This window comes from Glarea lozoyensis, assembly GCF_000409485.1.
Source record: "Glarea lozoyensis ATCC 20868 chromosome Unknown GLAREA6, whole genome shotgun sequence".
Taxonomy (NCBI): domain Eukaryota; kingdom Fungi; phylum Ascomycota; class Leotiomycetes; order Helotiales; family Helotiaceae; genus Glarea; species Glarea lozoyensis.
In genome coordinates this window covers 2,094,936-2,122,914 of record NW_007361001.1, presented here as the reverse complement: position 1 = coordinate 2,122,914, position 27,979 = coordinate 2,094,936, and the positions used below count along the sequence as shown (strand labels likewise).

General features: G+C 45.8%; 9 protein-coding genes across 9 annotated transcripts; 3 read left to right on the top strand and 6 right to left on the bottom strand.

Moving 5' to 3' along the window:
- Nucleotides 1-519: 519 nt before the first annotated feature.
- GLAREA_03020 (GAF) lies at nt 520-5,765 on the top strand (the record flags this gene model as incomplete). The annotated part of the gene is made up of 5 exons (XM_008088105.1): nt 520-626; nt 1,618-1,975; nt 2,028-2,729; nt 2,778-3,116; nt 3,186-5,765. 5 exons carry the CDS (start codon nt 520-522, stop codon nt 5,763-5,765), a joined length of 4,086 nt encoding a protein of 1,361 aa, XP_008086296.1.
- Nucleotides 5,766-7,042: 1,277 nt separating this feature from the next.
- Nucleotides 7,043-8,200, bottom strand: GLAREA_03019 (uncharacterized protein; the record flags this gene model as incomplete). The annotated part of the gene is made up of 1 exon (XM_008088104.1): nt 7,043-8,200. The coding sequence occupies one exon, from the start codon at nt 8,198-8,200 to the stop codon at nt 7,043-7,045; it is 1,158 nt and encodes a 385-aa protein (XP_008086295.1).
- A 1,706-nt stretch (nt 8,201-9,906) lies between these two features.
- Nucleotides 9,907-11,986, bottom strand: GLAREA_03018 (P-loop containing nucleoside triphosphate hydrolase; the record flags this gene model as incomplete). Its single annotated transcript, XM_008088103.1, has 9 exons — nt 9,907-9,971; nt 10,043-10,141; nt 10,193-10,692; nt 10,743-10,812; nt 10,883-11,395; nt 11,454-11,496; nt 11,551-11,636; nt 11,747-11,892; nt 11,976-11,986. 9 exons carry the CDS (start codon nt 11,984-11,986, stop codon nt 9,907-9,909), a joined length of 1,533 nt encoding a protein of 510 aa, XP_008086294.1.
- Nucleotides 11,987-12,352: 366 nt separating this feature from the next.
- GLAREA_03017 ((Trans)glycosidase) lies at nt 12,353-14,841 on the bottom strand (the record flags this gene model as incomplete). The annotated part of the gene is made up of 8 exons (XM_008088102.1): nt 12,353-12,379; nt 12,433-13,063; nt 13,119-13,454; nt 13,505-14,196; nt 14,246-14,358; nt 14,406-14,505; nt 14,568-14,692; nt 14,763-14,841. The coding sequence occupies 8 exons, from the start codon at nt 14,839-14,841 to the stop codon at nt 12,353-12,355; spliced, it is 2,103 nt and encodes a 700-aa protein (XP_008086293.1).
- Nucleotides 14,842-15,914: 1,073 nt separating this feature from the next.
- Nucleotides 15,915-17,714, top strand: GLAREA_03016 (P-loop containing nucleoside triphosphate hydrolase; the record flags this gene model as incomplete). Its single annotated transcript, XM_008088101.1, has 2 exons — nt 15,915-16,335; nt 16,402-17,714. 2 exons carry the CDS (start codon nt 15,915-15,917, stop codon nt 17,712-17,714), a joined length of 1,734 nt encoding a protein of 577 aa, XP_008086292.1.
- A 623-nt stretch (nt 17,715-18,337) lies between these two features.
- Nucleotides 18,338-19,216, bottom strand: GLAREA_03015 (Mitochondrial cytochrome c oxidase subunit IV; the record flags this gene model as incomplete). Its single annotated transcript, XM_008088100.1, has 3 exons — nt 18,338-18,424; nt 18,609-18,802; nt 18,985-19,216. 3 exons carry the CDS (start codon nt 19,214-19,216, stop codon nt 18,338-18,340), a joined length of 513 nt encoding a protein of 170 aa, XP_008086291.1.
- A 734-nt stretch (nt 19,217-19,950) lies between these two features.
- Nucleotides 19,951-20,886, bottom strand: GLAREA_03014 (Protein kinase-like (PK-like); the record flags this gene model as incomplete). The annotated part of the gene is made up of 1 exon (XM_008088099.1): nt 19,951-20,886. The coding sequence occupies one exon, from the start codon at nt 20,884-20,886 to the stop codon at nt 19,951-19,953; it is 936 nt and encodes a 311-aa protein (XP_008086290.1).
- Nucleotides 20,887-21,714: 828 nt separating this feature from the next.
- GLAREA_03013 (uncharacterized protein) lies at nt 21,715-22,134 on the bottom strand (the record flags this gene model as incomplete). The annotated part of the gene is made up of 1 exon (XM_008088098.1): nt 21,715-22,134. One exon carries the CDS (start codon nt 22,132-22,134, stop codon nt 21,715-21,717), a length of 420 nt encoding a protein of 139 aa, XP_008086289.1.
- Nucleotides 22,135-24,485: 2,351 nt separating this feature from the next.
- GLAREA_03012 (Glyceraldehyde-3-phosphate dehydrogenase-like, C-terminal) lies at nt 24,486-25,660 on the top strand (the record flags this gene model as incomplete). The annotated part of the gene is made up of 4 exons (XM_008088097.1): nt 24,486-24,614; nt 24,665-25,349; nt 25,406-25,546; nt 25,599-25,660. The coding sequence occupies 4 exons, from the start codon at nt 24,486-24,488 to the stop codon at nt 25,658-25,660; spliced, it is 1,017 nt and encodes a 338-aa protein (XP_008086288.1).
- Between the last annotated feature and the right edge of the window lie 2,319 nt (nt 25,661-27,979).

Sequence of the window (27,979 nt, the reverse complement as noted above, 5' to 3'; positions counted from 1 at the left end):
TGTCACAATTCATATATTTGTCCATCCTCCAAAACAAAAAGAAATACTTTCACAAGGGATATACTAATCAACTTTGGTGTAAGCCACGAGTTATGAGGTATGTCTCGATGCTAAAACCAACGTCTGTAATGTGCTGCAGTATAGATCTCGCCTACTTTCGGATCACAGTTCTGTTGGACAAAGAAAGGACAATAGCAACATTACTTTGACCTGACACTAGTTTCCAAAGTCAAGGAGCAGCAACCAGAAGCTCACGTTTATTCCCCGATCTGCACAGTAGCTGTCACACCCGATGCAATGGGACGGGACGGCAGAAGCTGGTTCTGCAAGGAAACGACAAACTATTGCATTATGATCCAGCCATATGCTCCGACGATTTCGATTCCGCGTATTCTTGCGCGTGGATGATAGTGTTCAACTCCGATTGGGTTAACAAGTCGAGGAGTAAGGTATCCAGTAGGTAAAGCATCCGTTAACGGTTGTTTTCTAAAGGAGAGACATCATACACTTCGTTCCAATATGGACCTCTCACATATGACAGAAGCTTCCCACAGGTGTCACTCACATGGCAATCATCGAGACCGCGATCTGGCTTTGGGGCATTATCAGAAGTCCACCTTGCATATGTGAGTCTCTGTCGCAATGGCAGAACAGAAACAACCTTTTCAAGCATGTCTCGTCTATCCACCTCTTGCTATCACTGAAGAAGTACCCGCGAAAACATCAAGGAGTCCGCCATTTCTCATCGATTCCGCCCGATATTGATCTAGTTGTACAGAATTATAAGACTCCCGCACTTTTTTTGTGGTTATCATCCGTCCTGGCTGCCCGGTCTATCTGACCTCTATCAAATTTCCAATAGAGCAGTTCTGTGTGGCGCCGTGGGCAGGAAAGTAATAATCCAAACTCACTCGAATAGCAAACAAGAGCTTACAAACTTCTAGAGATAACAAGCGGCTCCTGACATTGAACTGTTATGCACAAAACAGCCGCGTAGACGAAATATTCCCCGCTCCAAGTTGCCTATCAATGAATTCTGTGGGAGCTAGAATTGATTATAGTGTTACTTCAGATAATTAAAAGTTGTCCATCAGGTAAGTCTTCTCTTCTTGTACAAGCATTCGGCTGTAAATATCCCTTCCTTGGAATTGCTTCAGCTCTAGTTCTGTCGCGAAGTAGCTAGGTATGTGAACACTACTTCTCCTTCCCCGTTCAACACTCCTTCGGCGCCAGCTCTCCCATTTCGCGGTGAACAAGATACATCTCCATCATAGTCTAGTCCTCAAATTTTATGAATCATATGACTGTACTCAATGCTGCAAGATCTTTTCTCCACCACAGCATACATCAAATAGAGCTATCCGAAATATTGTTGGCAAGAAATCTTCGAAGTATAATCTTAAGCCACTCAGATTTACTCAACGTTTTTCATCTGAGCTTGGTCCCTGCGAGCCACAATTTTCACATTCACCTCAACGTATTCACTGTTGGACTAGCGCGGAATGGATAACTGCTGACTTGACGACTTCAAGAGCTCACCTTTGCGGACAAAGGCAATCCTGTCGCAAATACAAACTCAGTTCGCGTCTGGACGCGCACAATAGCTAACTTCAACAGATTGTTAGAAGGAGTATCAGGTATGATGGGCACTATTGGCATGAGTGCAGCACTGTCAAGTGCTTCATGGTCGCTTAGGGATCCACCATCGCCATCACAAGAGCAAAATCAACGAGAGCGCAAAAAGCAAAAGAGACGACGAAGACTGTCTAAAGGAGGAAGTTACGCATTCTTAGATGGTGACTCTGTTACCCCAGGACGTCGAATAAGCAAGAAAGTCAGCTCTTTATTCCGAGGAAGGAAGGAGGAAAAGAAATCGATCCGGGATCCAGTCTCAAACCCAGATTCAAATCCATTCCCGGATCCAGACACAGTCCAAGATCTAGACCCGCTCCAAGGTCCAGATCCAATGACTATCGTATGTTACCCGTCTGAGCAGGTCTCGAGGAAAATGCTCTAACTGTTCGAAGGGCATGAAAATTGTACCTAATGTATTGATGTACCCGTTGAAACATGGCCGCCTAGAGCCAAGGCAGGAAACTTTGCGGCGGCTTAAATATCCACAATCACAACCAACAACATCGATGTGGGCGAGCGATAGGGCCAGTAGTATAGATGGTAGTGTATCACTATCCGACAACTCTCTAAGATGGGCACTTTTATCGCCCGATACAGAAAATAACAAGGAAATAGACGATCTGTCCCCCGCACAGTCGTCGAATGCCACATTGACAGAGGAGATGGACGACTCTATGGACACACAAGCACGACGCGCCAGTTTGAAGGCGAAGCATAACCATAAGCTTATCCTTAGACGATCTAAAGGACAACGGAATGTCCGCGATAATGGCTCACACCTCGACGAAGATGATGGATCTGTGTGTTACGAACCGTATGAGGAACAAGGTATCCTCAGTAGCGCAGGGGATTGGCACCGCGAGGATGAGAGAACCAAAGCCGTTTCGAGTGGAAGCTGGAGGGATAGCGCGAGACAAAGTCCAACATTTGATGACCAAGGCCGAGTTGTGCCCCTCCCAGGACTAAAGCAAAATGTACAGGAGATTTCGAAGCGCCGTTACACTCAGATACGCAATGCAGCCTCCGATTCAGCTGGGGAAACTACAGGCGATATGTTTGCAGTGATTTGCGATTGGTATGAGCGGTACACGCGGGTACGTAACCGAGCTTCACTTCTTGAAATTGTACTGATAGTATTACAGGGAACGTTCAACTTCAAAAAGATGCAAGAGCTGCCATCTGATATTGAATTTGATTATCTCCCTGCTTTACTGACAGCAGATGAATACAAACGCATGCATATGAGTTCTATGTATGACATTCTTTGGCCCAAGTGGGATACTAAAACTGCTGAGTACCAAATGTCTAAAGCGCTCGCGGTTTTTAAAGTTAAACATGCTGCGCTGAGCTTTTTTGACGGCGACTATGAAGTCATTCGCGCTGAGAATGGATATGATCCGATGAGGATTGATCGTTTGATGAGCTTGGCCGCTCACGCACTGTACACTGGTGAAGTCATATGGGTACTGGATACCATGAGGGTCAGTCAACACAGATTTAATGTGCCTGTATGGAAGCGATGACTTTGTAACTTGCTAATGCACCAAAAGGACTGGCGCTTTAAAAACAATCCCCTTGTTGTTGGCGAACCAAACATTCGTTTTTTTGCTGCCGCGCCGCTTCTAACACACGACGATGTCGCTATCGGTGTGTTTTACATCTTTGATCGAATTCCGAGAACTACTTTTGCGCCAAAGGAACGGTCGGAGCTTCACACATTTGCGGACTATCTTCTTGCCGATATCACCATGCAGAGAGCTGATCTATCCCATCCTCAGCTACAAAACCTCCCTCTACCAGATGATGGGATGAGCGATTTTATCAGAATCGATACACCAGATCCAGGAAGTATCCCTGGTGTTCCTCACTGTCCTATTCGATTTTATAAACAGGCGCCGTTACCCGCGTACTTTTCGAAAGAACTCGATGACTATTTTGATTCAGAGGTTTCTGGGATACTTGGGGAAGAAGTAGTACAAGCTCAAAGCGCACGACAATCTGGTCACGGTTCTTCGGTCCTTGATCATGATGTACCTTTGGTTCCAGATGAATCTTTTGCTACAAGTCGATCAGATACAAATCCAGGATTTTCCTTTATCGACTTTCTCCGTATGAATGATCAAGACTTCCAAGAGGAAAGAGCACCTAAAATTGAACAACCCGCCCGTATTATGGTTCGAGATAATGGGAGCATGGCCAGCTTGGCTACTTCGACAAGATCAAAGCTTGCCCTGAAGCTGGAGCCTCCTCCACCGCTGCGTGTAATCAAAACTCCAAAGGTTGAGGATACTGCTTTCTTCTCGAGCCCTCTTTCTCGGCCCTCACTAGGTTACGAAGTCCTTCAAGAACGGGCATCTATGATTAGTTTTCGAGATGAGAGTCACCTTGAAGAAAGCCACAGTGAAGAAGCGGATGATAATCCTCAACGCGGATCATTCGAGAGCAGTACCACCGACCAAACCAGCCAAAGCGTAAGATATTCCCTGTCTCCGCTGCTAGAGCGGGACAGCATCCAGCCACAATTTCGGGGAAGATCATCAAACAGAACTCAAGTAGAGAGACCACCATTAACCAGGGACGGTACACCTCAACCTGGTACTGTAAAAGCTGCAATCGCATCATTCAACGTCAGAATGTCTACTTCTACCAACAGTCTGTCACCATATGATGGTCTTGACTCTCGAGCTCGTACTAGATCTGGTTCTGCTCAGGCTCAACGGTTATCATTTGCGAGACCACAATCCGAAAAGAGTGGAAAGGACTCCGTCGCACCGGTTCAACCTGAACAGCTAACAACTACGAAGTCAGAATTTGACAAGTCCTCAGATGATGCTGTCTCAATCTCTCAACCTCAGCAATCATCGGCTACGAAATCGCAATCCGAAAATACTGTAGAGGAGATTGTCTCAGCCGTTCATACTACGCAAAATTCTTCTGATCACCAACAGACCTCGGCTTCAAAGCCACCGCCTGAGAGTTCTTTTGACAGCCTTACAACAGCTGATACTTTTGAGTCTGAGGCTAGACCTGTTACTCCTGATCAAGCAGATCTTAGTGCTGCATACCGTCGTAAGTCTGAGTATGGTTCAGTCACAATTCTTGCTTCTCCATCCACAAGAAAAGAGAGTCCAGCACTGACTGCAAGTGACCTTCCTCTTCACCCATCAGGATCTCAGATCACTATTTCGAAAGCACTCAACGCACCAGCTAGCAGTGTATCAAGTCCAACCGAACCAGCACCGCCTGTTGGAAATTCCGAATCCAATTCTCCAGATATATCGACCCTTTCAGCCAAATTCCAAGACTTAACCACTAGTCCGATCCGTGCTCCAAAACAGATTGTCGAAGTTGTTAAGCAGTCTCCTCCACCATCCCAACCGAGCTCGACTCCAACAGAAACCAAGTCTGGGAGCGATCTTATAAGCAGCACTGAGATTTCGTTCCCATCGCCTCCGCCATCAAACCCTCCTCCAATTCCTCGTCCAATGGCAGTAGATCCTCTTGTTATTGATCCTCATCTCCTTGCCGGCGCAGCTCAAATGTTCCGAGTTGCCGCCCAAAACCTTGCCTACGACCTGATTTACGCAGTCTCTATATTTGCACCGAACCACACCTCTGCAACACCCGTAACAGCAGATGAGATTCATATTCGGTACTTGGTCGCCCATGGTATGCAATCTGCAACTCAAGATCTCAACAAGAAGCTCCATTTGAACGCTCTCCGCTCACTTGGAATTTTCTATTTCCAACCCCCCAAGGATGCCAACTTCGACCCAGAAGATTGGAGCATCGGCCGTTTCCTCGCAGTCCCAAGCCGCTTCGGCAGCTCTCGCATTCGCAATTCCGGAATCGTAGTAGCAGCTTTCCGCCGAGCCTCAACACCCCCCCTCTCCAACGACTACGCCGAAAGCTTGCAATTCCAGGAGTTCGTCGATGCATTCAAAAAGACTATCTTCCCGCCTCCGACATTCAAGTCTAAGATCCCGCAGCGTATGGCTTCGAGTCCTGCATTGCGTGAAGAAGCTGGGTTCCCGGCGAATGAAGCCGTGGAAATGAGGACTGCTGCGCCTTCTCCGAGGGCTACGCCTGAGATAGCGGGGGCCTTCGAGACTCAGGGCTGCGAAGAGTAGACTGAATTTGACTAATAGTAATAAAGCGCCTTCTAGCCTGGGTAAGAAAAGTGGAATGTCGTGGAGACGGTGAGAGCAGTGGCGCCATGCGATCTTCTCACCCTATTCTGAATTTTATAATTTATAAATTTGCTTTTGATACGAGTGGATGTGGAAGGTTTTATGCAACGATACCCCAGGGTGGACAGAACTGATTTTGATTGTTGACAAAAATGGGATCTGCATAGCCGAAGGCCTGGTTGGGGGCTTTATAAAAAGGTGATTTGGTTCTTGAATTCGCAGATATGCGGATTTTCTCTGTAGATCAGAATGGAATTGATCCAGGTAAATTGAGTAGTAGTAAAATTCACATATAGATTCCGTCATCACTGAACTGTCTTATGCCTTTGTGATACTTCAACCCAACTGGCCGTCGACGCCAGACTCTGATTCGTGAACACAGAGCCACAATATTCCGATTCATAAGATTAGCAAAATATCCATGGCTTTTATTTCTTAAAATACACCAACAAGAACAAGTGAAAGAGTAATCGACTAGACACAAACTTCTCAGACTTTTGTTTTGAAACGGCTAGCATAAAGAGCTCATTCAAATAGGAAATAAGGAATTACGCAAACGAACCTCCGTTCATATTTCTACTCAGTATCAGCAATGCTCAGCCGGACGTTTTACTCCCAGGGAACATAATCAAAGACGGAATTTGCTCAGCAAAAACGATAAAACACTAAATGTTGCGTCTAGCCCTTGGATCAAAACACTTCATCTTCTTCCTCTATTCAGAGAGAGGCAAGAATGCAGGACCATGTAGCTCGAGTATACTCGATTCAACAGGTTACGAGTAGTTGGAAGGGCAATGGGCATAATTAAGTCTTGTTTCGCCGGCGACGAGGCATTCTTTACAATGCTTTCTAAACTATTAAGGTGACTGATTATTCTCCTCAGAAACCTTCCCTAATCAACATACCGGCTTGTTGAAGCCTGTTAGTTCCAAAAATCCTAGTCATCACTGGAGATCTTGCAAGGAGACAACGACGTTCAAAACCCGATTCTAGGCGAGCGTGGAAAGGGAGCATTTGTTCATGGAATGTTTTACGGTCGAGTGATGGTCAGTGACGCGGAGATAGCAACTGATGGTACACGGTTTATTCCTTTCTACAGCATTCCAATCCTAGCTCAGATAACAAATTCTCTATTAAAAGCACCCTGTAAAAAGCACGTCTTCCATATCTGAATGCAAGAAAGAATTAAACCTCAACATATCTCCATCTCAAAGCTATCAATCCTCAGTAACATGGATGCCTGCATTTGACAACAGAAAACCAAGTCCTCTTGACCCCAAAGAAAGATCATTATTAGCGGACTGAGAATGTAAAGAGCGCCGAGCTGTCGCTTCCTTGATTTCCGCAGGACTAACATCCACAATACCAGTCTCATGACCGCCCCAGTACTCGATGTCTTCTTGTCGAAGATCGAATACCACTGCGAATGAATGGCAATAAGGAACACGCAGGGAAGGATCTGATGTAGCTTTGGCTTCCTGGGATCTTTCAGCTGAGATCACGCGCAGGGCTTCGTTGAGCGTTTCCGGTGTATCTGGAAAGTGCGGCCCTTGAGCACGAAGGAAATCGGCTCGTTCTGTCTTGGTCGAAGTGTGCTCAACCAAGTGCAACATGTCTCTTGGGTTGAATTTCATGATTGCGCGAACAAGCCGCCAATAGTCGTTACCACGCTCACCCCAAGCCAGCTTTTCAAGTGATCTCCAAGGCAGATTGTGTGAGTAGTGATCAAGGATGACTTGATTAGATGGATACAAGTCATGTTCGATGACTTGCATAATGTGAAAGTGAAATTCGCTAAGCTGGGCGAGCGAGGTGCCAGGATAAGCTCGGAGAAGTCGCAGGCGAGGGTCATCTTGGGATGAATTCACAGGTGGGTCTGGCGCAAACTGGGTGTAAGTTTGGTCATGAAAAAGGCTTGTGTAGGTCCAGTGTATATATATGGCTTGACGAAGACGTTGGCGTTCGTGTGAGCGCAGGAAACGTCTGGAATCCGAGCCAAACCTCCATCGTAGTCTGGGATAGACCTCAGCCCACGTCTCGGCGACCTTTCCGTACTCTAACATCTTCTTCATAAGCTCAATTGTAAGCTTTGGTGTTTCTGGTATCTCAAGTATACGATTAACCACGTTGTTACGACGTAGTTCAGTGCCCATTGGTCTTCGACTCCTATCCTGCTCATTACTTATGACCAGCTTGACCAACTCTGGTAAGGGTCCATATGAATTGTGCATTGCCTGATACATAATTGGCATTCGACGACCAAGAAATGCTCGATAATTCCTCTTGGAAGTTTGAGAGAGGTGAAGCGCGTCGTGAATGGTTGCGTATTCGTAGATCCTCTGAAGGAGCTCGGTGGAAAGTAAGGTAATCGACATTTTGTGTTGTTCTGTTTTCTAGCACCTCGTAAGTATAAATGACTTCAGCTAAATGTGGAAGAGTTAAGCTTACTTTTGATTTGTGTTTTGGGTCTTAGATCTACTCCTTCTGCTGCTATGTAGCAGATCTTGTCAAACGCGATTGACAACCCTTTTCCGTTTGGTGTATGAATATACACACTCTCTCCTAATGTAACTTCAAATGACAAGAAATTGTTTCCTGAAAGCCAATTGAAGCTTATGTCGTGGTGATGATCTGATAAACAAATCACCAACGACCGGACCTGTGAGAGACTTAACTCTCAGACACCCCTCCATGGGGGCTATATGAAAAGCAGATCACATCTTGCGAGGACCTTGTGCTTGTATTTGCGAGTCCAGAAGGACTGAGAGGCTTGGTTTGAATCATGATTTGCGATGGGGAGGAGAAAGGGAAGCTGGGAGTCATCTCGAATTGACATAGGGAACTTTATTTACCGCTGACTAATCGACATGGCGACGAAGACGCACGTGCAAGATTACTACATCGATTCGAAGTTGACAAGACAAAATTACCCTACATCAGGTATCTCGCAGTGGACATTATGATTAAATGACGAAAGATGCCGAGTTTCATCTATTCGCTTCTTTCTACGTCTTGCGTGCTACCGATTATAGACAGACAAGCGACATTATCCTTAAACTGTCTGAGTGACTGTTAAATTGACTCTACATTGGTATATTGATGACATGAAGGTATATAATTACTGAGAGCAATTGACGAAACATCGATATTTTGTCTATTACTTCCAGTAAATAGAGCAGTTCTGAACGCTAATGTCCACCGCAGGTATGGACAAGCGAACCTTCCGATTAACCTGCAGCGACTCTACTAATTAGATGGCAGTCGAACCACGACGTTTGCTCAGGGCAATTGACGAAATATGGATAGTTAGTCTATCATTTCAATAAATGAAGAGCTTTTGCGTGCTAACGTCCCATGGACAAGACAAGCGGCAGTAACTCAATTAGAAATCTTCTAATTGACCTGTCTGGAAATAGAGGGCAGTCGAAACATAATATTTAATCAGGGCAATTGACGAAATATCTCGATTTCGTCTATAATTTTCAGGAAATCATAAGTTTGACTGCATACAGGACTTACTGGCTACAAGTGGGAAGAATGGCCACTAGGTCTACAGGTTACGGCGAGCCTCTTGACTTGAATTCTAGTTGACCGCAAGTAAGGCCTTCTGATATTACCTATCATAGATAGAGTTGTAGTATATCTTATTTCTTGAGAATGATACACGAAATGACGATAATTCGTCAAATGCCCTGAGAGATTATCACGTTTCGAGTACCACTGTCTCGAGGGCGAGCCTAACCCTACAAGTCCGTATGCTGTTTTGTTGATGTAGATGAAATCTGACAACGGCCCATACTCATAGCAAATTAGTCGAACATCCAGGTAGATCCGGCAGATTGGCACTTCACATAGATCATTGATGGCACTTTTTTGTGAATTATTAGAGGAAATCTTGTGTTACAGGCTAACAAAATGAGATGCGATACCAGAAGGGGATATTGGCGTCCATGTAAGTCTTTTACGTCCCAACCTTCTGTACACGCTACAGCACGATTTAATGCTCCCAATCCACCGGCACCAAACCAACGCTGTCAAACTATACACATTTACCACATCTACATCCACTCCCTTATTCCCCTTACTCCTTCTCGAGATCAGCGAGAATCTTCTCTCCCTTCGCACGCGCAGCATCGATATCACCAACTATAAAGAGAATTAGCATTCACATTTCCTCGAGCAGGTAGAGGAATTCAGAAGAGACGCAAAAAACTTACCCATATAAAAGGCACCTTCTGGCAAGTCATCACCCTCTCCGTTCATGATGGCCTTGAATGACCGGATAGTGTCCTTCAAGTCGACAAGAACACCCTGGACTGTGGCAGTTGTTAGTTTCTGATAAAAATGTAATCTATGTGACTACTTACTACCAGTAAAGACCTCAGCGACAGCGAATGGCTGCGACAAGAATCTCTGCAGCTTACGAGCGCGCTCGACAGTGAGCTTATCAGCTTCCGACAATTCATCCATACCAAGAATGGCAATGATATCTTGTAGCGACTTGTACTCTTGCAACATCTGTTGGACCTTGGTGGCGGTATCGTAGTGATCTTGTCCAATGATACGAGGATCCAACATACGGGATTTGGAATCCAGAGGATCCACAGCAGGGTAGATACCCAACTCAGAAATACCTCTGGACAAGACAGTGGTGGCGTCCAAATGGGCGAAGGTGGTGGCAGGGGCAGGATCAGTCAAATCATCAGCAGGCACGTAGACAGCCTGGACGGAGGTAATCGATCCCTTGTTTGTGGTTGTGATACGTTCTTGCATAAGACCCATATCAACTGCGAGTGTTGGCTGATAACCGACGGCAGATGGGATACGACCTAGAAGAGCAGACACTTCTGAACCGGCTTGGGTGAATCTGCGAAACGTTAGTGTCAAAACAACGAGAGGAGCCTATTAATTTTTCACCTGAAAATATTGTCGATGAAGAGCAAGACATCTTGTCCTTCTTCATCGCGAAAGTATTCTGCCACGGTGACTTTAAAAACCCGTTAGCATTCATCCGGTTTTAAGTGTTCCAAAGATAATGAGGAATTGTATCAACTTACGTCCGGTAAGGGCAACACGGGCACGGGCTCCTGGAGGCTCGTTCATCTGACCGAAGACCAACGCGACCTTGGACTCGCCATCAAGTTGAATAACTTGAGTCTCCTGCATTTCGTGGTACAAATCGTTACCTTCACGGGTTCGCTCTCCTACACCAGTGAAAACGGAGTAACCACCGTGAGCCTTGGCGATGTTGTTGATCAACTCTTGAATGAACACGGTCTTTCCGACACCAGCTCCTCCAAAGAGACCAATCTTTCCTCCACGAGCGTATGGGGCGAGTAAATCGACGACCTTGATACCAGTAACCAAAACCTCAGCAGCGGTAGATTGATCGGTGAAAGGAGGAGCGTCGGCGTGAATCGGCAGTTTCTTGGTGTGCTTGATAGGACCACGCTCATCAATGGGGTCTCCAGTGACGTTCATGATACGACCGAGTGTTCCTGGACCGACCGGTACCATGATTGGGTTGCCAGTATCTGTCGCTCGATGTCCACGGACGAGACCTTCCGTACCTAAAAAGCGCCATTGATTAATCTCTGCGACCTCAATCGATGACACATGAGCTCTTACCATCCATAGCAATTGTTCGGACGACATTCTCTCCCAAATGTTGCTGTTATGCATGTTAGTCCCGATACCCATCACAATAATATTCGTGTTGACGTACTGCGACCTCCAAAACCAGTTTCGTTCCGCCATTGTCTGTCTCAAGGGCGTTTAGAATAGGAGGAAGCTTGTCGGTATCGAACTTGACTGTGAAGATGTTTTAGTATGTGATGCCACCGCACGTCGAGCTCCGAGTTAAGTTTTCGCCCGGCGCAGAGCTCGTTGTTTTGGTCGGGAAAAGTTTTCCTCTCACTCACCATCGACGACGGCACCAATGACTTGATGGATCTTGCCATGAAGCGCATTATCACTCGCGAACCGAGCACCAGCTACTCTTAATCCAGCAGAGACTGCTGGTCTGAAGGCACTCCGTGAGGCCTTGAAGGCGGATTTTTGAAGGGCGCTATTCCGAAGTACCGTGTCAGCTCAAATCATCAATTGGGGCTCAATGCGAACTGAAAAATCGCGGTAGAGATGAGTACATACCTCCTGAACATCTTGACGGATGAAAAAGAGCTCTGGAGATGGGAGTGGAGTTACGGAGGTGTTTTGGTGTAAGGAGTCTTGAAGAGCGAGGTCTTCGAGTGAGGAGCTTGCGAGCCAAACGACTTCTTTAGCGCCCACGTGACCCTCGGACTAAATCGGGCTCGGGCATATTGGCGAAAGTGATTTAATTGTACATGGATATCATTATTACAGTGGAAATTTTCTTTGCAAGGCGGCAATAGTGCGATTGTCTAGCAAGAGATATCAATAATTACAGTAGAAGCAATGCGATTCAATCTGAAATTCGCAACAAGAGATCTAAACACCCAAGCTTTTCCATCAAATGATTCCCAAGTTCCCCAACGCAGGCGGACAAATTAGAGGGTGGACTCAAGAGCCAGAACCTACGAAGTAATTAGTCAAGAATATTGGATCTCTAGCTGGAAATGAGACTTACCACTGCGGTTCTAGTAGGAAGGTACACCTGGGTGAAGTTCTTCCTCCCATTCCATGGCAGGTCGGTGGTGAAAAACCTAGTCCCGGAGTCGATTCTCTCGAATCCGCCATAGTCCTTCAGATCAGTGTTCAAAATAACCCGGTATGTACCAGCTTGCTCAATGCCGATTCTGTAATCTGGGAAGCTTTGGCTGTGGTGGAAGTTGAACGCAAAGACGAGGCCAGCACGTTCGAAAACGATGACCTTGTCAGACTCATTCTTCAGACTGATGTAGGCCTGCTCAGAATGCAGCCAGCCGTATTTGGCTTCTGCATTGTTCATACCTGCGTCAAACTCATTCAAAAATCTGTATCGGAGGAGAGGATCCTCAGTCAGATTTGTTTGACGTCGTGCATACCAGAAGCTGTTATCATTTCCTGCTCTTGGAAAGTCGAGCCACTCTGGGTGACCAAATTCGTTTCCTTGAAAGTTAAGATACCCTTCACCACCAAGGGCATGTGTGAGGAGTCTGATCATTTTGTGGAGAGCCATACCCCGCTCAATGACTGGTGTAAACTCTGTAAGAGTTGACATATTGGTATACATCTGTGCATCGCAAAGGTGCATCATGATAGACTTGTCACCTACAAGACTACGGATTGTTAGTGTTCCGTTGCTCGAATTTTGAGAGTAAAATGGAGACCTACGCTTGGTCGTGACTTTCGCAGTAAGCAATTGTCTTTTCGCCGTGGCGCCTATTTGTCAAAGTGTGGGCGATGTTCGAAATATCCCATTCATCATCCTTCTTTTCCTTGAGAAGTTTGATCCACATATCCGGAATTGCCATCGCAAGCCGATAATCAAAGCCAACACCTCCAAGTGAGAGAGCAACGCACAATGCAGGCATACCAGAGACATCCTCGGCGATAGTTATCATCTCCGGATAGAGAGAGTGGAGCATCTCATTGGCCAGCATGAGATAAATGATACCACCATCGTCCACAGATGGACCAAAGTACTCGTGATAACCTCCTGAAAATCCCCTACAAAGGTCATTAGCCAAACTCTCTACTGTGGCCTCCGGTATACTTACGTTCCAATTCCATGATGTGTATAAAGCATGCTTGTAACGCCATCAAATCGAAATCCGTCAAAGTGGTATTCATCCATCCAGAAGCGCAAATTGCTCAAAAGGAATCTCAATACCTCGTGACTTTCATAGTTGAACAGTCTGCTGTCCCACAACTCATGTCTACCTTTGGGGCCTGCATGGAAGTAGCATGCGTCGGACCCATCAAATTCATTGAGTCCATCCAAGACGTTCTTCGAGGCATGGGAGTGAACAACATCAAGCAGAACGGTGATACCCATGCCATGTGCCGTATCAATAAGTTCCTTTAGTTCATCTGGTGTTCCATATCTGCTGCTTGCAGCGAAGAAGCTGTTGATTTGGTACCCGAAGCTTGCATAGTATGCGTGCTCCATAATAGCCATAAGTTGGATGATATTATATCCCAGATGTTTGATTCTCGGGAGCATGTTTTTCGTAAACTCTTTGTATGTAGATACTCTGAGTTCGGGAGATGATATGCCAACATGTGCTTCGTAAACTCGAGCACTTTCGGGCTTTTTTGGTCTCGGATGCTTGAAAACATATCGTTCCGACTCTGGTGGGTTCCAGAATCTCGCATCATACATAGGGGAGACAGCAAGATCCTGAGTGACATATTTAATCCAAGCAGGAATTCGATCGATTCGCTCTCCTGAGGGTGTGATCATGGAGATCTCGAAGAAAATTAGTTTCACATCCAGGTCTGGGGTGTAATTGGTTTACCTTGATTTTGGAGTTGTGCTCTATAGCAGGCTTGCCATCCTTTGCAGGAATTGTGAGTTCGAAGACTCCAAATGAGTCTTTTTTCATAGGGTAGGAGTCGCGATCCCAGCCATCTAGCGGATGTCAGTCCTGAATAAAAACCAATATGCGAGGTTCGTACTGAAATCGCCAATCAAGAATGCTTGAGTTGCATTGGGCGCCCATTCTCTGTATGTGATGTTGTTGCTCTTGTCTACGTTGAACCCGAATTTCTCTGTTCCCTGTGTACGTGATGTGCATCAGCTCCGTCCTCTGCCAAAGACAAGCTCTAGATAGTACTAACTCTACTGAATTTCTCCAATCCACCTTCGGTTTCGTTTATGACGTTCATCCACTTTTGGACCTTGCTATATCGTTCTTTGAGGGAGTCCTTGAATGGCTCGAGCCAGGGATCGAGCTGGATAACACCTGTGAACGGTTGCAAATCAGCATTTTGCACTTGTCAATTGGAAACTCGGTGTTTCAAAGCTTTACATACCTGTGCCATCATTGGGCAAGCCATCTGCAGCTCCACCATTCGCAATGGAGTTGCTCGAGTTCTCGTTGGTGCTGTCCATCTTGTTGTTCTGACTTATGATTTTTGACCTCCAAGGGAGGAAGCAGCAGGCACGCTGCGCTACGAAAGAGGTTTTGTTTTCGAGCTGAGAGGAATGAAAAAAAGAATTCAGTCCAAGTATGCAGGATTCGATGTTGTGAAAGATCCAGATGAGATTCAGGATTTGGGGAAGTTACAGCGAGATATGTTGCGGGGTTGAATAAAGTTTACTCTCGAGCTCCATGCCATGTGCCTCAGCCAGCTTCTTTGGCGTTCAATGGCCTGTTCCTGCGGTTCGTTGAGCTTCAACAGTGACGTCAAACCCCTGTCAAACGAGCATCGAGCCATACCGCCCCGGTTGTGGCATGTGCTGCTAGTCCAGATGGGGGCTGCCGTGGCTATCTATCTCAGCACTTTGAGAATTTTCATCAATATAATGTTTATTTTCCTGTGATATTTGCCTTGTTGAGAGTTCCTAATTTGCAACTGAGTTTCAACCAAGATGTATCTATATTGCTCTGTAACTGCTTTCCTAAAATGTTCGTCTCAGAAAGAAATGTCTTGGCCAGAGCAAGCAAAGGATCTTGAGGTCGGGAACATTCTTGGCCTCATTAAATATGCTAGAACTATTGCGTCCTTTCTTTTTAATACATATGGAGATCCGGAAGCCAGAGAAGTAGTATTATATATGATTGTACCTCGCTAGGTCGGTATGTACTGAAGTATTTTGAAGAGTAAACCCCTCGCTTCACCCCTGTCGAAGCATTTAGAGTCACGGTTGTTCCCAATCCCCAATCAACGCCGACGACGGGACCTTTCAACCCCGCACTGAATCAGCGCCAGAACCTCGACTTCTTGACACCAACCTCCACCTCCCGTCATTCTACAAGTACCTAGGTAACGCCGTGCAACGACAGAACCGCCGCATCACCTGAGCAGATGTCGCCTTGATACAATCACGTGCGTGGTACAAGAGGCGTGCAGCTACAGCTCTAGAAGGGAGGCGACTTCTACTACGCATGAGACTGACACTGCAATCAAATCGATCAGAATGATTATCAGGTCCTGATATATAACATACTTAATTCGCCTGCCATGTCCCGGGCGCTCGTTCTCACCACATCTTTCAAGACGTTCTATACTCCATCAATTCCCCTCGGCCGCCGGACATTATGCACCACGGATCATCTATCCTCAAACTCACAATTTCACCGTTCTGACTTCTCCGGTCAAGGATTCGTTGCTAGTTATGACCCAAATGAACCAGCAAAAGGGCCATTAAGTCAAACCTCGCGGCATGGAGCGACGCGGCTTACTCCAAAATCCCTTAAAGACCATCTTGATAAGTTCGTGGTGGGACAAGACAAAGCCAAGAAAGTCACTAGTGTAGCTATATTCAATCATTATCAAAGGATTCGAGAAATACGGCGGCAGGAAGCAGAGGAACGTGAGAAGAAGGAGCAGAAGTTGAGAAGAGAAAGTAGGGAGAAGGCGGATAAATCTCATCCTGTCGAAAGTAAATATGCCCGATGCCTATTCGGCATTACCTGATCATGTTCCTCATAGCTTACATCATTCATAGATGAATTTCCTGGCCATCCGCAAACTGTGGATCTGAACAGAAAACCGGAACCGGAACCTGAAATTGGTTCTAAGCCGCTGGAGGATGACAAAAATACCATTATTGAAAAGTCCAATCTCCTCCTACTAGGGCCCTCCGGAGTAGGAAAGACGTACATTCTCCAAACTCTAGCTCGCGTCCTAGAAGTACCATTTGCAACAGTAGATTGCTCATCTCTGACCCAGGCCGGATACATTGGAAGTGACATTGAGTCTTCCATCGAGCGTCTTCTACTAGCAGCAGCTCATTCCGTCCCAAAATGTGAGACCGGAATCATCTTCTTTGATGAAGTTGATAAGCTCGCCAAACCAGCCGTGGTCACCCATGGAAGGGATGTTTCTGGCGAAGGAGTTCAACAAGGACTCTTAAAAATGATCGAAGGCACTACCGTCACGATTAACGCCAAACAAGACCGCAACTCCAAAACAGAATCAAACTCTTCTCGTGGAGGAGATAGACTCGAAAGAGGAACTAGAGAGTCCGGAGCTCAACCCGGTAAAAGCGAACAATACACCATCGACACAACTAACATCCTCTTCGTCTTCGCCGGCGCCTTCGTCGGTCTCGAGAAAATAGTCGCCAAACGTCTCTCAGCAGGTTCATCCATCGGATTCGGCGCTCCCATCCGCCCCCCAACCAAAAAGCCTTCCCCAACGGACCCCCCCAACCTCCTCCAAAAAGTAAACACCTCCGACCTCCAATCCTACGGCCTAATCCCCGAACTCCTCGGCCGCATCCCCATCACGGTCTCCCTCTCCCCCCTCTCCCTCGACCAACTCGTCTCCATCCTCCGCGACCCCAAAAACTCCCTCATCAAACAATACACCGCCCTCTTCGCAACCTACAACGTATCTCTACGCTTCACCACCGCCGCACTCCACGCTCTCGCCAGCCAAGCCCTACACTCCACATCCTCCCTCTCCTCGGAGGCCAAAAACGACGATAAATCCACACCCGGAATGGGCGTTGGCGCGCGGGGTCTCCGCACGATCCTCGAGTCTGTACTGCAGGAAACGATGTTCATAGCTCCAGGCTCTGATATCAGGTTCTGTCTTATCGATGAGGCGTTTGTGAAAGCGCATTTTGCGCCGGGGGAGAAGGAGAGGGAGAAGATCCCACAGTGGTGGAGTCGTGGAGCCAGAGTTGCTTTTGAGGAGGTGTTTGAGAGGGAGGAAGGTGAGTGGGATGATAGGGTTAATGGGAAGGTAATTGAGGAGGAGGAGGATCGTGGTGGGTTTGAGAAGTTGAGGGTTGGTGGGAGTTCTGGGATGTGAGTGTTTGGGATGAGAGTGGGATATTTGGTATGCTGGGTCGTATTGATATTCTGGGTATTGGGCAGGTCTGATGAAATACACAGGCGTTGGTGTTGTGTATATATGAAGTTATGAGGGTAAATACTATGATCCGTAACCAACACCATCTTTCAAACTTGGACGTTGAGACCTTTGCAGCACACGTCAACCATACCGTTCTTCATCAGAAGCCTACATCAAGTTATACTGACTATGAGAGCCTTGAGATGTTGCGCGAGTTCCAGAAACATCCTGTCCTAGCGATCCCAACTGTAAAGTATAAAATATGTCACAAATAACAGTCACATAACACAAATCCCGAGCTTCATAATGCTAACTCTCGCAACAATCGCATTCAACTTAAAAGCACTATCTTTGTACAAAATCATCACTCCATTCCACCCATCCCCTATCCCCATCCCCGGCCCACCTAACCCCATTCCCAGCTCCCGTCACACAGCTTTTATCACGAGCCACCGTATATGCACAAGCTATCCCTCATCTAGCGGACCAACGAACAAAAGAAAAAAGGGAGTCGAGGGGTGGTAGTTTTTCGAAGTACAAGACGTGCAACAAGGAGTGGAATATGGTTGTTCAAAATCCCTCTAGGTTCGCTTTGGTGGGGATTGCACTTGGCCTTTGCCCGAATAGCCTTCGGAGGAGATACCGGAGATTGGCTCGGCGTTTTGTGACTATAGAGTATTTTGTTAGCTTTGTTCATATATCGAGTTCATTGCTTGATATTCTCCAGTCGTGCTCAGACCCCTTCCAGGCTACTGTATATCGGCCACCTGAAAGTGCCAACGCAATCCCACAAGAGCTTCTGCTACAACCTGCTCTATCCATCCTATTCATGAGGAAAGACTTATTACATACCTTGAGGTACTCGTTCGTTGCCTCCTGGTACTCTTTGGTCATTGTTGTGGCAGGACCATTAGATCCCATACGGATAAGAACGAAAATGACGAAGCTGACAGCAATACCAACACCAGTATATCCAAGAACTTTCCATGCCTCTCCTGGTGGTGTGGCAGCGCGAGGACCGTGGGCGCCGAATGCAATGTAGTATGCTGTTTGAAATAGCGTGTTAGCTTCTATGACCTCCTATATTGGCCGAGTGGGGGGTTTCTGAGATTGTTACAGGTGCCATTGAAGACAACGGAGCAAATTATAACTCGCTACAAAGCTCCGCTGTCGCGCAAAGAAACCGCTTGAGTGTATTCGAAGACTCTGTATCAAGACCAAGACGTACCGGCTTTCTTCTCCTGCAGAGTCAACTCTGCCCAGTTGACCTTCATGCGATCCCTCAAGGACATCCACAGCTCAGCCTGCTCTTGTGGTGGCATGGCCTCCCATCTCTTCTCGATATTCGCCAGCGTAGGATTGGAGATCGCATGTGCCTGTCGCCTTTGGACCATCGCGGTTGGGGTCGATCGTACGACTGCTGCTCCGCGCGAGCTTCGGATTAAGGAGGTGCGCAACATGGTGGGGGTATAGTGTTTGGTGGTACAAAAGAGAGGAGAGTTCAATTGAGATGATTAGTTGGGAGACTGTGCTCCTGCGTTTGCGTTGTATGAGCAATTGGGCGGTTCGATTTGGTTCGGGAGGTGCTTCTTGCGGATGTCGAAATCGTAAGAGGTTTAGCGAATGAGCTTTATTTTGCATCACGTGATTATGACACTTCGACCTTTGATGTGTTTCAAGAATCCGTTTACATCAACGACAACAGATTCGAAAAGTTAAAACCCTCGCGTAGAGCGTCTCAATATATACAGTCCCCTCGATTCTTCAAATGCCGCATTAATTCATCAAGAGTGCAATATGGTCCTGGTGAAAACATTGGAAAGGGGAGGCTTGGGATGGTGGTGACCACTGAAGCTCTTCAGAGTCGAGCTACTTTCAAATTTCTTGCTTGTTGTTATCCAGACCATTTGCTGGAGGCTACAAAGCTCATTAATTTCAACTGGTGGATAACGTCCATTCATCGGAAATAGCTGTGGAAAAAAAAAAAGAAAAATGGAAATACAACATTGAAAGCTCGACATAGATTTGAAGCTCGCAACGTGGAGATAAAAGCACAATTTGGTATGGCGTTGATTTCCAAAACTACAATCATAAATCAACCAGAAACAAACGCTAGCTGCCGGGTTTGAATCGAACTCTTCTCAGATATTGTGGGGTAATGCTTTGTCCCGAGTCCTTTTCGAAACGAACAGCTTTATGACCATAATTCTAGAAACATCATATTAGTCCACGCCCATATAGTCAAATATTCGTCCAAAATCTGGCCCAACCAATAATGCCAGTCGTCCTCAAAGCGCCCACAACCTTGCATTGCCCTCGAGTGTTCCCAATAACTCGGATACCAGCCAGACACTTCCCAATCTATAAGCACAACTTCTAGCTCTTCGTCCACCACATTGCCTGCTTTGTCGATGTCTGGAATCCGGTTGATCATGATGTTTTTGCGCTGTAAATCCCCATGAGTAAACACTGGTGGGTGGTTGCATAGCACTTTTGGTAGAGCTCGCTCATAAAACACAGCTTTGCCGCGAGGAGCGTTATTGTAGAGGTATTTCTTGATCATTGCCGAATTTACTTCTTCTTCAGTGTCGAACGGTCCATTGAGAGGGGTGTCGATTGGACCATTGACCTGTTCCACTGGTGACTCTGTCTCGTCACTATCTTTGCTGGTCCAAAACATGCAGTCTTCGAGTGGCCGTCGACCAATGCTGCAGTATCCTCCAGGTGAGGGTAGCTTTCGTAAAGTATCCATACTACGACGCAATTTAGCACATATGGCTTCTTTTTGTGGAGCCTCAAGAGAACTCCAGACAGACAAAAGAGTAACGCCGGTGATTCTTTCCATTACTATGTATCTCATTTCGTCTTTCGGATCCTCGTACAATGCATAAACTTTCGGCGCTCGAACGGATGTGTCCTTCAGCTGTGCTATAAACAGCATGTTCTCTCCCTCTATCAGCTCAACGTTGAGCCCATACTTGACGACAAAATTGTGGCCGAACCCGACCACTTTTCGACCCTCGCCGTAATCGAGGAAGATCTCTTCAGAACTATGGATTTGCTGTTTTGTTGGGAGAGGACAAGGAAGCTCATCGGGTTGAGCGTAATATGGCACCATGACAGAAGTCATTGTCGCGCTACCGACGCTCTACAACATTGGACTGAATTTGTGGGTAGTCAGTCAAAGAGCTTCGTGCTAAAGTGGTGTATTTAAGCAAATGAATGTGGTGGAATGTGACTATTTGTTCACGTGATCCATGGTTGACACCAATGGTGACAAGGAATGTTGACGTGGAAATAGAAACTTCGCTGAGAAACGACGTTTCGAGTCAGTAGTCTCTTACGCGTCCAGGAACCTCGAAGGAAATCCGAAGTTGCTACACGAAATACCAGTCACCATTCGCAGTATTGTCCCAATCCAACACTATACGAACTAAGTATGTCCCTTGGAAGATGCCCAAGATGGTGGTTAAATCGGGGTCGTTGCGTTACAGATATCATAGATCATGGATCTGACCATAATATTGAAGAAAGTAGGAAGGGCAACAACTTCGAGCCGCCAGCAGCGTCTAACATGAAAAGAACCGAATGACATGTCCCAAGAGAAGTTTGTTCTTCTTTATTTATGCTCTTGGTGTCCGAACAAACCTTTTGTTGAAACATGATTATAGTTGATCACTGCAACACTATGACACTATGACGTAAAAGTTGCAAGATGACATGACCAAAATCCACTTTGATCCTGTTGTTTTCTGTTAATATCAATATTTGAAGTTAAGGCCTAAGCACTCAAAATGCTACGCATTGAGACTCGAGGTTTAATATCTCGGTGCGATCTATGAAGTTCTTTCGAATCACATTTCACTCATCTACCAAGCATTCCAACCGATGTGTCAAACAAAACACATTCCTGTATCCGACTCAAAATAACCCTATTGGATATCTACAATCACAATATCTAGCAATGACGGACTAAATAGCAAAACACGTTGACAAGCCCACTATTTTTCAACAATAACTTGAGATTCTTCAAGGCTTTCAAAGCATCAGCATTCCATTCCTGACATGTTCTAAAAGGCACCTTTGGGTTGATTCTCTTGGCTCCGATGAATTGTTTGTGCGGTGGGGGTATAGTAGCACAAATGGTGGCAATCTTGGGATAATTTTCTTTCGTCACTGTTCCGACAAGTGTTTTATCAACGAAAGAAAGGGAGTCCTCGGGCTTCTTCACTTTTTTGGATTCGAATTCCATGCCTTGCTGAATGCTGCCTTTAACTTGGAAGATAGTTCCAGCTCCGCGTTTCCTGTTTTCCACAAAAATGGTGTGGTGATCCCGACTAGCTCCGGCATATGCAGCGACATATACATTATAGGACATTTTTATCTTTGTGTCCAAGAATTAGCTTTGTCGCTCGAAGCCTCAAAAGGATGTGAGTTTTAAAAAAATGACTTACTTTAGAGTGTTCTGGGTGGGATGATACTTTACAGATGTTGAGAAAGTTGACCAGATGGTTGGCAACAAGATCTAATTTCATTGTCAGTCTAGAAGTCCAAGCAGACAGCAGTCTTTACTGTCAAGGTCCATATAAAAAAGGACAACACTCACTGGTATTTGCCTTCGATTGAAATTTGGGCGTTTTTTTTGTGATAAACAGTTAAGTCCTACTTCTTGAACAAGAATCAAGAGGTAGGAACGAGCGACGGGACGACATGATATACCAGGGCTCTTTGTCACTTCGCGTCTTTGTCTGTTACACGATACAGCAAACTTTAAGAATGAACCTTTCTGGCGGCTCCTAAATCAATGAAAGACGGACTCGGACCCAATGAGGCCAACAACGGAAGTTGGTACGTTTCAGGGCCCCAAAGTATCCTTCGCTCCATGATATGAATGTCTAGATTTAGCGACTCTCTAACCAAGAATATCTACGGTCTGACCTAGTGCAGAACAATGTATTCGTGAAAGGAAAGATTGAAACATTCTGCGGCAGCAATAAGGCAGCTAGTTCTACTAACGTTAAACTGAAAGCGAAGGGATTTGAAAGTTGATGAACAGTTGTAAGTGACACAGTAAATCCTTAAGAGCCTAAGATATGATATTGTGGTTTGAAAGAAGTTATTTTTCTATGTAAGCACGTAAAACAGCGAAAGATCAAAGACTATTGTGGCATTAGATCTTTGTTAGAAAGAAGTACATTTTGTTTGGCGAAGAGATGTGAGCATAAAAGGGTGAATGAAAGATGTATGAATGGTTGTCCGGCAGAATCAGATGTGGATTTCTGCTGGTGAACCCGTAAGAGAAAGCCTCACGTGTCTCCCGATCATAAATCCATAACAGTTCCAAAAAATTCATGAGCGCGAGCGCGAGCGGCAATAAATCAGCTTTTTTCAAGATTGTCACGAGTTATGAAGCCATGCAGGTTTCCGAGTTTTCAACACATTCTGTTGTATAATCATCGATGCATAGCACGTGATTTCTGGCTCGAAAGCAAACAAGATTGGGAGGCTTTGGGCAGCTCTTTATCTGGCGAGAAATCTGAATGAGAATGCTTCTCGTGCGAAAGAATAACGCTGTTGGCAATTAGAGGGCGAATTCAGCCACCTGCAATGACAATAGGAGCTTAGCTTCAAGTCAGATAAAAGGCGTGGGGCGTTATCGAGAATAAGAAAAGCCCGAAGATTTGGCCGGCTGCCGTTAAATATTTGTCAAGCAAAAGGCAGGGAATGAGTGTTACTCATATGGATTGAGGGAATAACACTTTGCAAGAAGGATGCCATGCAATGAGAAAAGTCTGAACTACACGTGGCGGCGCAACGCAACGCTCCGCAGTTAGGAGGAGGTTTAGCTGACAGCGCAGTCTGGAGACACCGAGAGGAAATGTTCCTGTTGACGATGGAGCTTCCATTTTGAATCTTCAAGGGGGGTTGGTGTTCTGGAGTTTGATATTGGTATGGTCAGGACCACGAGAAACAGATTACCTAGGTAAAGAATAATAGCTTCGCCGTTCGAACGATAGCTCGGTTAAAGAATTACTTCCATTCTATCCGAATTATCGTGGAGTATCTAGTTCCTCATAGCACCGTATCTCCCCGGCGGCTCGGAGCGAGTCGCCTGCTCTTAAAGTGTGACGTGATGGTGACTCTGCTCACTCTGCTCACTCTGCTCACTCCTCCAGCCTCATCGACTGCAGGTGGTGGTGAGACTGTATTATTGAGAGATTTAAATCTCCGTCAGCTTTTCCTGATCATCTGGAGCGAAAGGAATAAATAAAAACTTCGTAAAGCGTAACGGGAACACGATTGCGCAGGGGCGCGACCGGATGCACGATAAGATGAGTGAGGAAGCCAATTGAGGACTCATCCACTCCACGTCGAGAAAAATCATCATCTAGTCTGTGGTGTTTCCAGCTGGTTGGTTGCCAGACAGCCTTGTCGCAGTGATTGCTTGCTTGGTTTCGGTGGTCGTGGTCGTGGCTTGCCCCTCTTTTCCGTAGCGTAGCGCATCTTCCCATCTCAACAACACCCCACCACGAGCACAAACTCTCTCATTTTCGTCTCGATTCTTCTTCCTTCGACATCGTACGAAACAACCAACCTAAGAAAAACAATCAACGAAACATGTATGTATATCCTTCCCCATCTGTTCACTCTGCCAGTCGCCCATCCTCTACATCGAGAATTCTTGTCGCTCCTTCGTCATCGCGGGGCTAATCTTCACCAGAAAACAATATGGCACCAACAAAGGTCGGAATCAATGGCTTCGGTCGTATTGGACGCATTGTCTTTCGCAATGCCATCGAGCACGACGATATTGACATCGTCGCCGTGAACGATCCTTTCATCGAGCCACACTATGCCGTACGTACTCCAAGCTCATCTCATCGGTGTTGTGATACTGATTACAACAGGCCTATATGCTCAAGTACGACTCCACCCACGGACAGTTCAAGGGCGACATCAAGGCTACCGACAACGGATTGGAGGTCAATGGCAAGCACATCAGATTCTACACTGAGCGCGACCCAGCAAACATCCCATGGAGCGAGACCGATGCTTACTACATTGTTGAGGCTACCGGAGTCTTCACCACCACCGACAAGGCAAAGGCTCACTTGAAGGGAGGCGCCAAGAAGGTTGTCATCTCTGCTCCATCTGCCGATGCTCCTATGTACGTTATGGGCGTCAACGAGAAGACCTACAAGTCCGACATCGAGGTTATCTCCAACGCCTCTTGCACAACCAACTGCCTTGCTCCTCTCGCCAAGGTCATCAACGATGAGTTCACCATCATTGAGGGTCTCATGACCACCATCCACTCCTACACTGCTACCCAAAAGACCGTCGATGGTCCATCCGCCAAGGACTGGCGTGGAGGCCGAACTGCTGCTCAGAACATCATTCCTAGCAGCACCGGTGCCGCTAAGGCTGTCGGAAAGGTCATCCCAGAGCTCAATGGCAAGCTTACTGGAATGTCTATGCGTGTACCAACATCCAATGTCTCTGTTGTTGACTTGACTTGCCGTCTCGAGAAGGGTGCTTCTTACGATACCATCAAGGCTGCCATCAAGAAGGCTGCTGATGGTCCTCTCAAGGGTGCGCACCACCCCCTCAATTTTCAAAGACCTCTTCACTAATGAATTAACCAACAGGTATACTTGCTTACACCGAAGATGAGGTTGTTTCCACCGATTTGAACGGAGATACCCACTCCAGCATCTTCGATGCCAAGGCCGGTATTTCGCTCAACGATAACTTTGTGAAATTGGTTGCTTGGTACGATAACGAGTGGGGTAAGTGCAATAAACCTTGATCCTTGTTTACACGTGCTAATTTGTAATTCAGGTTATTCTCGCCGTGTCCTCGATCTCCTCAGCTACATCTCCAAGGTCGATGCAGGAAAGTAGGGTCTTCACCACTCATTTCTCACATTTGTATCAATGGTATCGCTTTCTGATTCTCTTTTCCCCTGGCAGAGAAGTGCTGAAAGGTAAACTTTAAAGGGGAATGAACAAGGATAGACATCTTTACATACAATGATTGACGGCACACCAATGCCTTTACGATAGCATGAAAATAGAAGTCCTCAATTGAGTGTATCATCCTCTCAGATTTTCATACATGACTCTTTGCAATTTGCATGTTCCTCGTGCTAGACAAGAGCAGTTTCAGTGCCAAAAAGATCTTTCACCCACTTCCTTAAACTGCTTTGTTATGATGAGAACACAGGCTGTCCAGTGGCATTCCCTTTCGGTCTCCTCCATGTTAATATGCAAATGTACTTCGTACGAGATCTACCCTTACCCGCTCCTTTGACAAACCTACATGCCCTGTTTTTGCCATACTGCTCTTCTCCTACTATGTTCTGCGATTTCGCCATCGACTCACATTCTATCTGTTGAACCTTGTTTTCAGAGACAATATCTTTGGGATTTTCTCCACGGATTCCAATCAATTGGATACAATGCGATCTTTTATCTCAATGGGTTCCAAATAGAATTTTTATAGCAAATTGTTTGCTCAAAGGCTTGAGAGAATGTACGAAAGCTCGTTAATTTGGTCGACTGAGTGAAGTGTTTGGACTGCAGCTTTTTTTGGTCCCTAGAGGGTGTACGGATACGAGCTTAAGTTGTATCGGAAACCATAGAGGCTGGCTCAGTAACTAAATTGGACCTGCAAATACTTATCAGAGCTTTGGAAGGTGAGGCATCAAAATGGTGTATCTCGTTTTGTTAATTTGGAGACCTGAATATGCCACCAGTGTCTGACACAATTCTCTACACGCCCCAAATGTTCACGAGTGAAAAACTAAACACCACAGCCTTATATTAGAGATCTAAAAACACAGTGATAATTCTCGGTTCTAAGGCAACAGTCTAAGAGAAAATTGTACGTTGAAAAAGTTGTTATGTTAATAAATCTGTTGTGATTTTGGACTGTGCAGAGAATTGTGTCAGCCACTGGTGTGTGGCCAACATCGAAATGAAGTATGGAAATGCCACTTTTGATCAGCGCGGTTCTGGGGGTGGATAAAGGAATATACGGAGAGATCTGGCAACTAGATTCTCGACCGGGTTGTTATGCTTGACACCATAAGATCTTCTCATCTTTAGAGACTTCGAATGGAGCTAGATGATGTGTTATTTCCTCGACGTGGTTAAGGAAACTCGTTGTTTAATCAACTGAATTGTAAGAAAATCGGATGTTGTCAACTTAATCCAAAAATGTGCTTTCGAGTGGCGTTTGTTGTGTCTACAATGAGGGCGCTCATATGAGCTTTGAAAACCGTTCCTATCATCTGTGGAGCTTCAAATTTAGGCGGCAATTCGTTGAACAGGTATAATTGCAGTGACGTCTCTCTGTGATTCTGAAAAATCTATCTACAGAACCTGGGCGTTGAGTAATACTTGAGTTACCCTGAGAGTGTTGGTTAGTATAGTAGTGTTCGGAATAAACTCAATCCCGCCAGAGTTAGGGAAACAACGATGACTGAAGAAGTCGTGTTAGATGATGGTGGACTCGGAGTTGTCTTGATGGGCTGTGCGGGCAAAAAATGCGCCATTATTGTACATTTTGTTCACATGGATATTTGTTGGAGAGTAGAAGAGCTGAAGTTTTCTTAAGATCCAAATGTGAAGAAGAGAATAGTCGATACAGCCAATTGAAGGGCCGATCTACATTCGACAATAAAATCTCTTCTTTTTCACTTTATACCGATATTAAAATTTCGTATTCAGTGAAGACAATAATGTGAAATTCGAGTATGAAGAACACTTGTGTTGCCAGTGTTGCAATTCCTCAACTGACTCGGCTTGGATTTCGATCTACTTCTCTTCAGGAATCAAGAAAGCAGCCACTGGTCGGTCCAGCATTTCTAAATATACTACCTTGAGGTAAGAAATTCACCAAATCCGAGATCAGGGATGGTGATATTTCGTCATGTTCGAGCATTCAGTGCGGTAGTTTGATGGCAGATTTGCTCAACATTCTCGCTAGAGATACGTCTTGTTCAATACCTTGACAGGTAACCAGATCGGCCACAAAATCACCTATATTTGCAAAGGAATCTAGATCCGAAACCTTGATATTAAAGCTCTTAAGGCTTTATTGCTTAATTCTGGGGACTTAGCCAGTCGGTTCGGCGTGGCAGGCACATAACTCAGTTGATTTGATATATTCAAACATCCATGCATTGCGAGGTTCAGACATATGAAACTTCAAGCGAC